Source organism: Barbus barbus (genome assembly GCF_936440315.1).
Source record: "Barbus barbus genome assembly, chromosome: 35".
NCBI lineage: Eukaryota > Metazoa > Chordata > Actinopteri > Cypriniformes > Cyprinidae > Barbus > Barbus barbus.
In genome coordinates this window covers 5,445,493-5,460,908 of record NC_136763.1, presented here as the reverse complement: position 1 = coordinate 5,460,908, position 15,416 = coordinate 5,445,493, and the positions used below count along the sequence as shown (strand labels likewise).

Sequence of the window (15,416 nt, the reverse complement as noted above, 5' to 3'; positions counted from 1 at the left end):
CAGCAAACTATCAGACTTGAAGTGGATAGAGACAATTCGAGTCTATAAAAAGAAGCTAGGGAGGGGGCAGCATAAAAATACACCAGACCCACTGCAGACTAAAAATAATCGCTGTTATTTGAGAAGCACGGTCTGTAACGTGCGCGACGTCCTCAAGTTGCTGATGCTTCGCCAATTTTGTGCGTCCATGACTGAAGAAACTGGAAACACATAATTAACCTAAGCTACTTAGTGACCCGAAAGCTGCCATGAATCAGGTACAATGAGTCTAAATAATAATACTCCCGCTTTAACTTGTGTGTTTTAAAAACCAGAGGCATTCTCAGTGTCATTACACAAGTTCCAGAATGAGTCTGAAGCAGGTGGCATGTGTTACATTTCTCCGCGCTGGAAGCCTGGAAACATTGTAATTACATAGCCTACATATAAAGTGGAGTTAAAACATAGGCTAATATTTAGGGTACAGGTCAAGTGTTGGTAAATGTGATTCAACATGACATCTACTCGCGCACCAGGCAGAGTGATCTTAGCAACTCAGCGAGACTACCATGGCGAAGACTTTCTCTTAATATTCATGACCAGCCCATCACCATTGAAAGATTTGCATACTACATCACCAGGACCTTATTAATGTTCATGAGTCAAATTGTACGTTTACCAGTCGATGCTGGAATGAATATCATATGCAAAATTCATGAAGCAAACCTTCGCCATAGTAGCATTTGCCATTTTCCCGTCAGCTGCGCACAGGGGGATCTGTTGGGTGTATAACTGCGTCCTGAACCCTAAAAGTGAAAACTAGAAAATACTGGTTTTACTGAGAGACAAACCATCCTTATCCCGTTCGTGAGTATTTAAAACATAGATTCCATGCTGGTCTATTCTAAACTTTTGCATTCTGCTTGTTGGTTTTGTTTTAAACAATACGGTTTAGCATGCATGGTAAAATATAATTGTAAACTATTATCGTAACTAAACCAAAATTCAACCTTATACTCACACTGCTACTCCAAATGTCATATTTATGGTACTTGACTTTAGAAATTTGAAAAGAAACCTGGAATTTCTTATAAACACTAATACAATTACATTTAAACTAACACATGGCAATAAGCAAGAAAGATGCACAATATAGGCTACAGTAATAACAACGTGAAATTAGAACATTTAAAATCACTTTATTATTTTTTTTATTGCAGTCATTTAGAGAATAATTATCACAGCTAAGCAGCACTAACAATTAATCAATTTTCTAAATGATTCATGAAAGCAGTGGTTTTATTTATTTAACATAAAGTTCTTAAACCTTAAACACTATGATTTTTATATAACATAATACACCATAAGTCTTTGTAAATGAAATTAATTGTAAATGAAATCAGCTTTTTTTCTTCAAACAAATTCCTGATTTTAAAATCATCACGTGTCATTCTAACAGTAAACTTTGTGGAAAGTGGGGGTTTGAAGCACTCAGCATTAGTGTGAGAGTAATGTCACCCTCGCGGATGTTGTTCCTGTCTGCTGTGCTCTGCGTGGCCCTTTTTCATCTAATTTCGGGTCAGAACTGCTCAGAGCACTGTAAAGCATGCGGGGGCCCAGAGAAAGACCAGTGCCTTCAGTGCCACACCGGATTCATCCTGCATGACAACCTCTGCGTGGGTGAGTGAGATGAACAGACTGTAAGCTCGATTCACCTCATGCTCTGTTTCACTCTGAAGTTCACTTCTACACTCTTACACTGATAGATATTGATGAATGTGGTACTGATCTGGATCGGTGTGCCGACAACACATACTGCTTCAACACCCATGGCTCTTATAAATGCAAAGGTCAGTGTGGTTTATCCTCAACAGCAGAGTAACACATTTTACACTTGCACTTAATATGATTTGTGGTTTAATACAGTATAAAAGTAACATGTTACATGCACTTACTTTTATAATAACAACAAACTGCATAATTGCATGCATGCAAGTAACCCTAAACCAGTTTTAAACCTAAGCACATGTAAGTACATGTAGTTAATAAATATTGCTCAGTAAATATATAAAATTACACTGTAATAAGGACACCTTAAAATAAAGCGTAACCAAGTTGTTTTATTATTTGTCCTTTTTCAGGATGTGATAAGGCCTGTGTTGGTTGTATGGGCGGAGGACCTGCCCGCTGTAGAAAATGTGCTGCTGGTTACAGATCATCAGGCATGAGATGCATGGGTTAGTTTTAGTCTATATACGTAACTAGTTATGCATTGTCTAGTTTTTCAACCTCTGTGTAGTATAAAATATGGGTAGTGCTTAATTTCCAGCGATAGCATCGACTTGATTGCACAGATGCTATTTAAACTGAACTGAGCTGAACTGAAAATTGAGTGTTTACTATTGTAATTTTGCATTATTGATACACAATTGCCCTATTTAATACTGTAAAGCTGCTTTGACTGAAAGCTCCTTTATAAATAAAGGTGACTTGACTAATATAAAAAAATTATTAAAATCTAAAACTCAACTAAAATATGTTCTAAAAATGTTCTCATTAAGTTACAAACATACAGTTCTGAGAATGTTCCTTGTTAGCTGGGTAAAACACTGCAGGATGTAAACAGAAGGAAGTTCAACTAGTATTTTTAGGTAATTTGAGAACAAACATCTTTTTTTGTCAGATGAAAGTGTCACATCTGGGATTATGCAAAAATCGGCCTGAAGACATCAGCATTCTAAATGTATTAAAGGACATAATTTTAAATAAATTAGAACTTTTAAGTATGTTTTTATTTTTTTTCCCATTTAAATTCCATTTTTTACTTGCTTTGTTTTGCTGAATAATGTAAAAAATGTTCCTTAATCTTGATTGCCATACTATTAATAGCTGGACTAATTGATTATAGTTTAATTTGGGAATTTGCAGCTGCTGTATCAAGCTTGAAACCATACAAGAACAGAAAATTAATCTTGTCTGTAATGACACAAATTAGTTCTTCTGCAATGGTACCATCTTGTGGCTATAAGAAGCATTTCCACCAAGAATGTTATCAACAACAAAAACATTTGTATTTAATTATTTAGTATTTTGCATCAAAACTGCCTATTTGTTCTAGTTGTTGTAGGTGTTTATCTGTCTTTATCTGTTTATCTCTGTTTATCTGTGGTCTCTGGGCCAGAAATCGCAGCTGTATTTTGTTTCTCCTGCAGACATAGACGAGTGCGCTGACGAGGTATTGGCCTGTCCTGGGGTCAGTATGTTCTGTGTGAATACAGAGGGCTCTTTTCACTGTCAGTGTGCAGCGGGTTACACACGCAGAGGCGACACCTGTGAAAGGAGCCAGACAACAGGTGAGCTCAAACATCATTTGAGTTTTATTCTCACAGATATGAAATAACACAGGTATAATTTGTGTATCAAAGAGATATTGATATATTAGCATTAATTTTCATTCATTTGTTTGTTTGTTTTAAAGTTGTTGTTTTTTTCAGTGTTTAGTGTTTTTGTCATTTTTATGTTAAAAATATTATTATTATTTCAGTTCAAGTTAAAGGGTTAGTTCACCCAAAAATGAAAATTCTGTCATTAATTACTCAGCCTCATGTTGTTCCAAACCCGTAAGACCTCCGTTCATCTTCGGAACACAAATTAAGATATTTTTGATGCATCCCATGAGCTCTCTGACCCTCCCATAGACAGCAAGGATCCTAACACGATCAAGGTCTAGAAACGTAGCAAGGAAATCGGTAAAATAATCCAATGCGACATCGGGGGTTCAACTGTAATTTTACGAAGCTAAGAGAATAAATAAAAATAAAAATAAAACAACTTTATTCAACAATTCGTCTCCTCTGTGTCATCCTAGTGCCATTTTGGAGAGTATCCACTGAACTTAAACAGCGTATGCTGTAGAGCTCTCAGATTCCATGAAAAATATCTTAATTTGTGTTCTGAAGATGAACGGAGGTCTTCAGGTTTGGAACAACATGAGGCTGAGTAATTAAAGGGATACTCCACCCCAAAATGAAAATTTTGTCAATATTCACTCGTAAAAAACCCGTAAAAGCTTCTATTTGAAACTATTTGAATTTGAATTGTGTAAATTTGAAATTATTATTGTCATTTAACAAAACTGAATGTAATGTGGCATTTAACATAGTTATGAATTAGAATTTTTTTAAATTGAATAATGAACATTTGAAATTAAACAACTGAATTTTTTTATGGCAGTTTTTTTTTTTATAGACGCATTTTCAAACAGCGGATTTTTTGTTCTGAATTCTTTGAATCCATTAACTGATCATCTTTTTCCATAACATTTGTTTATTATTATTATTATTGGTTATATAACCTACTGTAAATGCCGACATGGATTTCTTTATATAAATTTTCAAAATGTTTTGTCCAAATGTTTCCATCTTGTATTGGCAAGTCTTGAGGTTTTGTTGTGCTCAGATTATTCCACATATTCCAGAATTGATTATGGTTCAGTAATCATAACATATTAACTCGTGGGAGTGTGATAATATGTTGGGGCCACTGTATATATATATATATATATATATATGTATGTGTATATGTATGTCTATGGAGGGAACAACCATAGATATACTAAATGCCTCATTAGCAACTGTTTCTGAAAATGATAGATTCTGTCATTTCGATCATTTTGTTACAGCAGAAAGAAATGAACACTGTAACTTCTGACCACATTATACACATTAAACCCGTGGCCACGAGAAATGGATGTTGTTCCCATAGACATAGATAGACGCCCTATAAGACCGCTCCAGGCATAGACATACATATACACATACATATATATATATATATGGTGGCCCCAACATATTATCACACTCCCGCGAGTTAATATGTTGTGGCCAGGACAAAACTAGCCTAAGTGAACCGAACCTATCCCCTCCCGGTCGCAGTAAATGCTTCATTCGACTTTTCGGAGATCATCTACTCTTCCCTGTGGGTGACCTCTGACCTACTTCCTTTACGATCTGAATTTCTGCGCTTTGAATTTTAAATATTGAATTTAATGTTCCGAATTTCTTCTTCATCTTGAAAACTTGCTGTATTTTTTAAAACTGGATATTGCATTCAAAGAATTCAGAACAAAAAATCCGCTGTTTGAAAATACATGTCTATTAAAAAAACTGCCATAAAAAAATTCAGTTGTTTAATTTCAAATGTTCATTATTCAAGTTTTAAAAAATTCAAATTCAGAACTATGTTAAATGCCACATTATATTCAGTTTTGTTAAATGACACCTGTCAATAATTCAAATTCAAATAGTTTTGTCATATTATAAGCTCCATAGTCTCTCTCCTCAGCATCTGAAGAAAAGGGTCTTTTTGACGACATTCAGGAGGATGAAATCGAGGTTCTGCAGCAGATGTTCTTCGGTGTTGTGCTGTGTGCATTGGCCACATTGGCGGCTAAAGGGGATTTGGTGTTCACCTCCATCTTTATGGGGGCTGTGGCAGCCATGGCTGGATACTGGCTCTCTGATAAGAGCGACCGAGTGATAGATTCCATCTTGAAGGGGAGATAAATACAAAGTTTAATACTTTTGAGCTGGGCCATTCCTTACACCATATGATGGTATGTTCACACACACAGCCCAAGGAAGCTGCTATAAGCAGCATTTTTGTGTGTTAGTCAAAAATAAAGCAATGAGCCACAATAGGCCGTCCATTACTGTGATTATACTAACACATGGCCTACAATTGGCTTGCATTTATAATGGAAGCAACAGCAATATGTTCAAGAAGTATAATGAGCATGAACTTTTTAATTTTTATTATTTACCCCAAATTATTTTTAATTTGACTAGTAATGTGACAGCTTGGTGTATTATTATTTCACTTACAGGTTGACTACTGTATACTGGGAATCAGTTGTTTTTGATGATTAATTTGGGCACTGGCAACGGCCTTAAACAATATACATCTGATGTCATTTTTATTGTGGCCTTTGCATTTTTAGTAGCCTTCAGGTAGTCTACATATGCTGTAGAAATGTATTTGTGAGTGTACATAATGTTTAAAAGTTTTGATAAGGTTTTTTTTAACATCTTTTCTCATCAAGGCTGCATTTACTTGATTAAAAATACAGTACAAAAACAATAATATTGTGGATATTTTTACAATTTTAAAAAACTGTTGCCTATTTTAATATATTGTAAAATGTAATTTATTCAGCATCATTACTCCAGTCTTCAGTGTCACATGATCCTTCAGAAATCATTATAATATGCCTATTGCTGCTCAAGAAACATTTCTGATTATTAAAGTTAAAATTTGTTATAATTAATATTTCAATAACATTTAAAAAAATATCGAAATATTTTGTGGAAAGTGTGATATCATTTTTTTCCAAAATTCTTTGATGAATACATAGTTAAAAAAAAATCTATAAAATTTAATTAAAAACAAGTCAGAGTTTATTTGTAATTTACTTTTTTTGTCCTCTTGAACGTCCCTTTTGATCAATTTAATGTGACCTGCCAAAATATTAAATATTAAATCTTTTGAACAGTTGTATATGTAACAGCAATATACAATGGATTTTTATGAGGACAAACACTCTTTGGACTTCGACTAATAAACTTTTCTTAATTTTTAAATGAAACAGAGCATATCTCAGAAAGAAAGTCACTTTTATTTAATGGATATAAACAAGCCGACTGACACTCAAGAATAGTTTGGGGAGGGGGAGGTACAACACATACAATAGCAAATATCAGGAAGGTTGAGGACTTTAAAACATTGAACATGACACAGATTTCCCACCGAACACCCCAGTCGCGCCTGCTAGGCTCTCGCACCACCAACTTTCTCCAGCACACGCGCAACATTCACACCCTGTAACAATCCTATTTGCATACACAGACACAATCATGCAAGCATATCCCACACTCTTTTAGCGTCTCAGATCTGCACCCCGAAAACATGCGAACGCTTTTATTTAGTTGCACGGGCAATCCACTGGCAGTGGGCGGGAAGATGTGGGTGAGGACACACCATTCTCAAACACAGTACACCATCATAATGCCAATGCGTCTCATCCGTGACGACTGGTGCACCATGGGAAAATGAACCCCACGTTCACACGGTATCATTCAGCATGCTGACACTCACATTGGACTTGTTTGCACTGCTGTACAGAAAAATGAACAGTAAACTAATTTCATGTACAAATCTTACAGTCCCAAACTGACATATTCAAAAAAGCATGAACCATAAAAAAACATAACATAAATAAAATCTTAAAAAAGTAAAAAGAATGTTTTTTGTTTTTAAGAAGAATTATACTATTTCTTTTCTGGCATTTGTCACAGTGGTTTGTATCATCCAGAGGTTTGCATTTTTTGACATTGTGAAATAAAAGAAACAATGCAACTGGCACACAACAAATATAAATATAGAGAGAAATCTTCACTTTTATTCTCTTTATTTTGGGCCTTTGCTCAAACCAGAGGCCCTTTGACATACGTTGTAGTTTTATAAACCCTACAGGGCTGAATCTTCTTTCTTTCATTCATTATTAATAATTTCTACGTAGAGATCCATTAGACCTTTAGTCTAATGTTAGACTTCACCACAGCTCAGAGTTGGCACATAATGTACATAATCATGCATCATCACCACATAAGTCAACATTTCTCTTTTTTTTCTTTGTTCTATATAATATATCTCTTCTCAAGGCAGGAGATCTCCCCCTACTTCAAGTATTCAATAATAAAAGGTCCTGAAGGTGGAGGACTGCAATATGTCTGACGTCTTTTTTGTCCTTATAGTACAATTATAGACTTGCACGACAGACAGACAGACAGACATAAACATTAGAACAGCAGATCAAACACTCTTCTAGTGTTTGAAACTGAGTCAGAAACATCCAGTATTCACATGGTGGACATATTCTGGATCAGTGTTCATCAGTCACAATAGTCAAAGAAACGTAGGAATATTCTTGAGCACAGCGACAATGATGCGCTCACGTCATGACAGAATTACCGTGAAGTTTCCGACTTCTAACTTGCTCAATGTTCATAATGGCCAGAATCTTAACATTAATGCAACTGCATGTAAGTGTGTATTACCTTTCACCTTGAGCTTCAAAATCATTCTTGTGACTTCTAATAAGGCAAATGGCTTCTGTTTCTTTCATGCTCCCCTCAAACATCTGGGAGTTTGTAAGTTTGGTGAGATTGCTTTACGACATTACGACTTAACTGTAGGAGCTCAAAAGTCACAGAAATACACAGAACTACATACAGTTAGCCTACGTTAAATTAGTTTCATATCATTTTATTATAGCTTAGGTACACAATGCACTTTCTTTGACCCTCAAGATTTGAGGATGGGCATAAAAATTAATCATTTCTGAGCTGAAAGATACAAAATTATCAGAACAGAGTCTTTTGAATGCGGTAATTCTGACATTATGCGAACACAGAACAGAAACATATGCGATTCTTGGACTAATGTGAAGGCGCCTGAATAACGAGAAGGTGAAGTGCAACATGGAAGCACAGACAGGTCATTTAACAGTCAGATCTTGGCTATATTTTGGGCTTTGCCAAAGTCCTAATGTGAACTCCACAACTACAGACAACAGCAGTGAAATGACACAAGACAATGCAAAACAACTGTTAACATATCCCAGCCATCTCAATGTGTTCTTCCACTTGAAACTATGTTTATGCTTCTTAAAGGCATAGTCCACCCTAAAATGAAAATTGTAATTTACTCCCCCCTCATGTCATCCCAAACCTGTATGAGTTACTTTCTTCCGCTGAACACAAAAGAAGATATTTTGAAGACTGTTGTAAATCGAACAGCCATTGCCATTGCTATTGCCATTAACTTCCATTATATTTTTTGACCATACAATGGAAGTCATACATACAATTCTATGTCAGAACGACAGCTCCCGTTTCAGCAGCACCACACAAATGCGTTGTGGTATTCTCATGAATGCATGTTGAAGACTGACACGTAAGAGAATAAAATCTTGAATAAAGTGATTATTTTTGTTTTCTTTGTACACAAAAGTATTCTCGTAGCTTCATAACATTAAGGTGGAACCACTGATTACATGGACTATTTTAACAATGTGCTTACTAATTTTCTGGGCCTTAAATATGTCAGTTGTGTGGGTCAGAAAGCTCTTGGATTTTATCAAAAATATCTTAATTTGTGTTCCGAAAACGAAAGAAAATCTTATGGGTTTGGAACGACATGAAGGTGAGTAATTAATGACAGAATTTTCATTTTCAGGTGAAATATTCCTTTAAGGTGCCTTTACAATGACAGTGATGAAATCCACCTCAGGTCACCAAAATATTTTTTTGTTCAGATCTCATTGCCATTTGATTTTTTGTTCTTTTTGTGAGGTGCAACATATTCTATACAACACTTTTTCTAGCTGAAGATCTAGTTTCTTGATTCCGCGCATGCCCTGCAAAAGACCTTTTGCGTTCTTTTTTTGCATAGACCCCAGTGCCAAGATCTTGTAATTGGAGCACTGTGAGGGCCAAACAGACAATGATAACACACACGACTCAAACACACCGAGAAAAAAAGACGTTTCCTTTGATTTCTGACACAATAGTCTGACCACAGTAGACACACTATATTTAGCTAGTATTTCTCTATCTATATATCTACTATCTATTTATAAATAGGCACTCGCCACCATGTTGAGACGTTACGAGAATTTGGCGGTAGCTCCGCCGGTACCTGGTGGGGCGGTTCGTTAAAGGAGAAGGACATTCCCTTTATTTGACACGCAGGTTGGACTGGCCTTGTCAACAGACGTCTTGACAAATTCATCAATGCTACGACCTGCAGCAGTAGCTTGGGAAAACATCTCAATTATCTTCCGAAAAAAACTTGCCGCCATGGATTCAGAGAGTGTTAGCTGATGTCCGAAATGGTTTAGCCATGGCTGTCTCCATTTCTTTTGGGCCTGAGCACCAGTTGAAGCACCATTAGAAATGTTCCCTGTTGTAAGGGGTGGAGGTGCATAGGTGCATGAGAGCTTACATGCAGACCAGGCTTGTTGTTTGGAGTGGAGCACGAGCAAAAAGAAAGGGCAAATTCTGGTTAGCATGGTGTATGTTATGTGCGTTATAATCGGTGAGACGAAAGGAACTCTGCATAGAGTAGACTACCTCTGAGGCATACTAACTCTCTAAGGCCCAATATACTCTAAAAACCAACAATGGAGACTTAAATGTGGACCATGCATATCGTAATGCATACTCAAACCTAAGTACATAAATGTATACAGTAGCACATATAATAAAATCTAAAGAACTGAAGGCAGGCAACAGTTGGCCTTTAAGATTAAAATTGCTAATGCAGATGTGATCGTAAAAAATGGTTCAAAATTAAATTATTAGGATGGAATTATTTTAGATCGGATAACATTAAAAAAAAAACAGAATCAAGGCTTGAATGGGTGCAGGCTGACTTGTTGCTTCATTGAAGAGGTGGAGCTAGATTAGAGTGGGCGGGGCCGTGATGAGAAGGGGCGGGGCCAGCTGGATGCATGCACTGGTCGCAAGTGGAAACCAGGCAACTAGGAGCAGCTGCAGTGTCTCATCTAGTGTTGACTGAGCATGGAGAGCCTTCAAGGCAAATGTCTTTAGAAAAAGGACTGCACCAGGAAGTAACTGTGTTTCTGTTCAGTCCAGACTTCCTCTCCATTTATTTTTTTAATCATCTGAAAACAACAACGACAACAACAACATGGAACAATTATCCTTAAGAGAATGCATCATTTAGCATTAATATTACACCATGTCTATGTTTTGGAAAGAAGTCTCTAATGCTCAACAAGGCTGCACATAAATACATTAAAAAACATAATATTGTGTTTTGGGCTTGTCAAAAGCTGAATGACTATTGGACACTAATATTTAAAACACTAAATGATGCCTTTAATTTATAAATAACACCCAGCGTTGAAATTGCTATTTTTGGTGTGCCAGAACACAAAGTATTATTGACAAAAAAAGCTAAAAAATGTTATCGCTTTTGTCACTTTATTAGTAAGGAGAAGAATATTACTGGAGTGGAAATCAGCAATCCCACCTAAAGCTTCAGTGTGGATGTGTGACCTGGTTTTATATTTGAAATGAAAGAAAAATAAATATTTAATGAAGTGATCTGTCCAAAAAATGTATATATTGTTTTTATTTTGAAAAGATGAAAACTCTCCCCTGTTAACTGATCATTATAAAGAGATTTGTGGAAACTGGTTTATACATGATCACCAATGTTGCTTGGTTTTATATTTTTGTAAAGACAACTATGAATATGTCAGAGAAGTGAATTGTATTATTGTTTAGGTATTTATTTATTTTTTATTATTCCTACAATGATATTGTTTATTTGTAAATGTGTACAATATTGTAATGTTTATCTTGTATTTTTAATATTTATCTGTTTTTTTATTATTCTTAAATTGTCCATTCTTCTTCTTATTGTTGTTGTTTTTGTAATTTTATTTTATTTTGTCTGTATAATTATTTTGGCGGAAAAATATAATCTAAATCGTATATCCTTAAATGATATGATGATATGATATAGCACTTTATTGTCAGACGGGTCTGAAATTTTTCTTGCATAACAGTATCTATGTTTAAAACAATCAACATCCTTTAAACAACAACATACACTTCATTACACATTATACATTACACACTTAAACGTTACATTATACCTTACGGTAAGGTCCTTACCCTTTTACTACACTTATACAACTAGTATAAGTAAAGTAAATAGTAAAGGGGTCATATGATGCGATTTCAAGTTTTCCTTTCTCTTTGGAGTGTCCCCACTGGATGCAACAAATGCCTAGTTTATAGTGGGTTTTATTGTTTTAGTCTCGCCGGGACACGGCATCACAATACGGTAAGGAGCGTAACATTTCTGTCTCACACTTGAGGTATTCAGGATAACTGGCCAATCAGAGCATGCCTCGATTTTCAGAACGATGAGCTTTGTAAAAATCGACGCGTTTCAGAAAGGCGGAGCATAGAGGAGCAACAATAATGTACAGTATGTGGAAAACACTGTTTTTTTAACCTTAAACTGCATAAACACATTGCATTACACCAAACACACCAAATAATGTTCTTTTTAGCAACGTCATATGACCCCTTTAAATGTAAGTTTTGGAAAAATATTGGAAAAGGCTCATATATATATATTATTACTAGTTAAAAACTATTTAAATATATTTTAAAATGTAAGTTTTTTTTTTTTTTGATGCAAAGCTGAATTTTCAGCATCATTACTCCAGTCTTCAGTGTCACATGATTCTCCAGAAATCATTCTAATATGCTGCTCAAGAAACATTTATTATTATTATCTATGTTGAACACAATTGTACTGTTTAATGTTTTTGCTGAAACACTGCTACATTTCTTTCAGGATTCTTTAAAGAATAGAACGTTCTAAAGACCAGCATTTATTTAAAAATAAAAATCTTTTGCAACATTATATATGCCTTTACTGTCACTTGAATAAAAGTATTAATTTCTTTAAAAAATGAATGTACTTTTTATGAATAGAATGTGCCCTTGCTGAATATATTAATTTCTTTATATTACATTAATATATATTTATTATATTTATATCAGTTAATATTAATGTTAATGTTAATATTTATGTTATTGACCACAATGGTAGTGTATGATATGAAACTGTAAATGAAAAAGTAAATAAAGTGTTAGTACTTCTGTTGATAGTATTTACCTGCTCAGGTGGTCATCTCCAGCTTTGGCCCTCCCACTCAAACTAATGCTCCGCCTCTTTCCTTAATGCATGGAAAAATATGGGGCCCCATCCAAAAGAATAAATCTGATTGTAGGTAAAGACTGGCCAAGTGAATAATGTTGAATTTCATCTGTATGGCATGGCTGTGCTCCTCCTTAAGTGACTGAATTGTCTGCGAACATAAAAAAATTGTTTGGCAAAACGCTTTTATCCACAAAATCTCATTTTAAACCAGACAACTGACATCAGACATCAAGATCTCACCCCATAAAACAACATCATAGCTTTGGTTTGGAAATAGTTATGCCCAAATTCCTTCTTCATCATCCTTTGAGCCCAAAATATATCCAGATATCCAGAGGTCAGCATGAAATGAGGAGAATTAGATGAGTTAAAGGTGAAAGAGCAGGTTGTTTAGATTAGGAAATTTAGCGATTACATTACAGTGAGAGACAGGTATATTATACAGAGATCCATCGCCTGCAGAAAACACCAGCCATATATTGTGATTTGATGTCAATCAGCGTTGTTATCTTTAACTAAACTAAAACTACTTAAAAATAAAAAAAGACAAAATCCAATAACAAAATTATTAAAATCTACACTAAAATTAAAATGAAAACTGAAAATATTAAAAAATAAAGCAAATTCAAAATATTAACAAATACTATAATAGTATATAAATAATACTAAAATACCACTTATTTCAAAAGTTAGTGCATCAATACTTTAGATCCTTGCCATGTTATTTATTGATTTTATTCTAAAGATAAATTATTTAAATAGAATTAATTAATCTTGCCTTTTGTTGTAGGTCTCAAATAATATTCGCATGCAAAAACAATGCCAGTGACCATTGCTGACGTCAAACTCTCTGATATTTTAATGTAATGTATTATATCATAGTATATCATCATGTAGTTGGCCAAGTCCACTGGTCTATGCTGGTTAGTGCTGGTTTATTTGGTGCTTAAGGCTAACCAAGTTTGTAAAACGTGGCTTTGCTGATGGCGGGAAATAACCAGCATACCTGCATCCCATATGGGTTACCAGCATACCAGCAGCCAAAACAACTTCAACATGCACTGGTATTTTTGGTTAACAGTTTGTAATTAATAGATACACAAATCTGATTATTTTACTGCTGAAAAAAGGCCTAATATTACTTACATTTGTTGATGTTTTCTGAATTTTGCCTTTTGAATTTTTATTTTAACTATATATGTTTCATCTTTTTTATTTTTCAATGACAAAAAGAAGTATTAAATATGTATCATTTAACTTACAATCTGAAAAATACTACAAAATGCATCAAATTTTGTGATGTGCTCATGCAAAACAGGCGCTATTTATGGAATCAGCATCCTAAAATTAGTAAGAAGCAAGTATTGGATTTCATGTGATGCAGATTAGATAAGAAATACTGCAAAGGTTAAGGAAACGGTCATATGATGAACAGCAGGAAGTAGGAAAAACAAATGTACATTAATTAGATTAATTAATTAAATTAGAATAGGTGCAGACACAAAATTTGTAGTATAGTGAAGATACAGTACAAACCTGGTCTGGAGCGGGTCGGTGTCCGGGATGCGGCGGTCCACGGCCTGGACCCCGATGGTGTGGTGGAGGGTGTCGAGGGTGTGGACCCTGCGGGCCGGGATGCGGGGGGTGATGGGGGTGCTGCTGCGGGTGTGACATGGGCTGAGAGTGTGGGCCCTGCTGAGGTGGAAGGCCATGGGGGTGCTGCTGCGGAGGGACCCCGGGATGAGGGTGTTGAGGGTGAGGTGGTTGGGGTCTAGGTGGGTGCTGGTGTTGGCCGAGTGGTTGCGGGTGCTGTGGGTGCTGGGGGTGTTGTGGATGTTGTGGGTGGGGGTATTGAGGCTGGGGTGGCTGTTGCGGATGTGGAGGGTGGTGGGGTGGAGGCTGTGGGTGCTGGGGATGTGGCGCGTGGGGGTAAGGAGGCTGGTGGGGGTGTTGGGGCTGTGGGTACGATGGCTGGGGTTGGGGTTGAGGATGAAGGGGTTGAGGTTGCATGTGGGAAGGTGGAGCGTGAGGGTGGTAATGGTCGTCCTCGTAGTTGTCAGCAATAAGTTTCATCCTGCTCTGTGTCTAAAATGGATAAAAAGTTAGTAAGACACAAGCAGCATATTTTTGATGCAGGGTCTGAGATCATCAAACATCTCTAAATGGCTTGTACAAATGTAATCAGCTTGCTTTTACTCAATTTCCAGGAGTTCATGAAGCACAAACTGCCAGAAAACAAAGCTGAGTTTACATTGTATCAGGTGGCTACATGCCTCAGAGGAAGTACAGGAGATTTTCTAATACTTTCTTTGACTCATTCCCTCAAAGCTGTAAGCTGATATGGCTACATTTCGGGAAAAACATCCTTCTGAAGCTGAAAATAGGAATGCACAATACTGTATATTAGCACTTCATAAAATTCAGTTTATTGGCTGATATTGGATATTTAATTGCTTCTGGCTATTTTAAGACTAAGATAACTTATGGAATCATCTGGACAATGGATAGGGATAGTGATCGATCATAGAAAAGATTAACAAAAAAATTGAAAAATTACAAAATAATATATATTAGTCTTGCATGATATTGAGAAAAAAACTGAAATTGCG

At 35.7% G+C, this 15,416-nt stretch overlaps 2 protein-coding genes across 4 annotated transcripts in view; one reads left to right on the top strand and one right to left on the bottom strand.

Moving 5' to 3' along the window:
* Positions 1–38: 38 nt before the first annotated feature.
* Positions 39–7,232, top strand: creld1a (cysteine-rich with EGF-like domains 1a). 3 transcript variants are annotated; one of them, XM_079394045.1, is made up of 7 exons: positions 121–257; positions 741–846; positions 1,439–1,659; positions 1,746–1,829; positions 2,121–2,216; positions 3,192–3,332; positions 5,323–7,232. In XM_079394045.1, the coding sequence occupies exons 3-7, from the start codon at positions 1,491–1,493 to the stop codon at positions 5,541–5,543; spliced, it is 711 nt and encodes a 236-aa protein (XP_079250171.1). In that variant the 5' UTR covers positions 121–257; positions 741–846; positions 1,439–1,490; the 3' UTR covers positions 5,544–7,232. The 3 variants fall into 3 exon arrangements, with proteins under 3 accessions (XP_079250170.1, XP_079250171.1, XP_079250172.1); XM_079394044.1 differs by lacking the exon at positions 741–846 and having other exon boundaries at positions 39–257; positions 5,323–6,330; XM_079394046.1 differs by lacking the exon at positions 741–846 and having other exon boundaries at positions 123–257; positions 1,563–1,659; positions 5,323–6,330.
* Positions 7,233–13,084: 5,852 nt separating this feature from the next.
* Positions 13,085–15,416, bottom strand: part of erc2 (ELKS/RAB6-interacting/CAST family member 2) — a gene marked incomplete at both ends in the record, with an annotated part of 53,774 nt that continues 51,442 nt past the window's right edge. Inside the window, 2 exons of the mRNA XM_079393001.1 lie at positions 13,085–13,111; positions 14,344–14,892. Coding sequence (XP_079249127.1) covers positions 13,085–13,111; positions 14,344–14,892 — 576 coding nt within the window. The remainder of the gene's footprint in view (positions 13,112–14,343; positions 14,893–15,416) is intronic.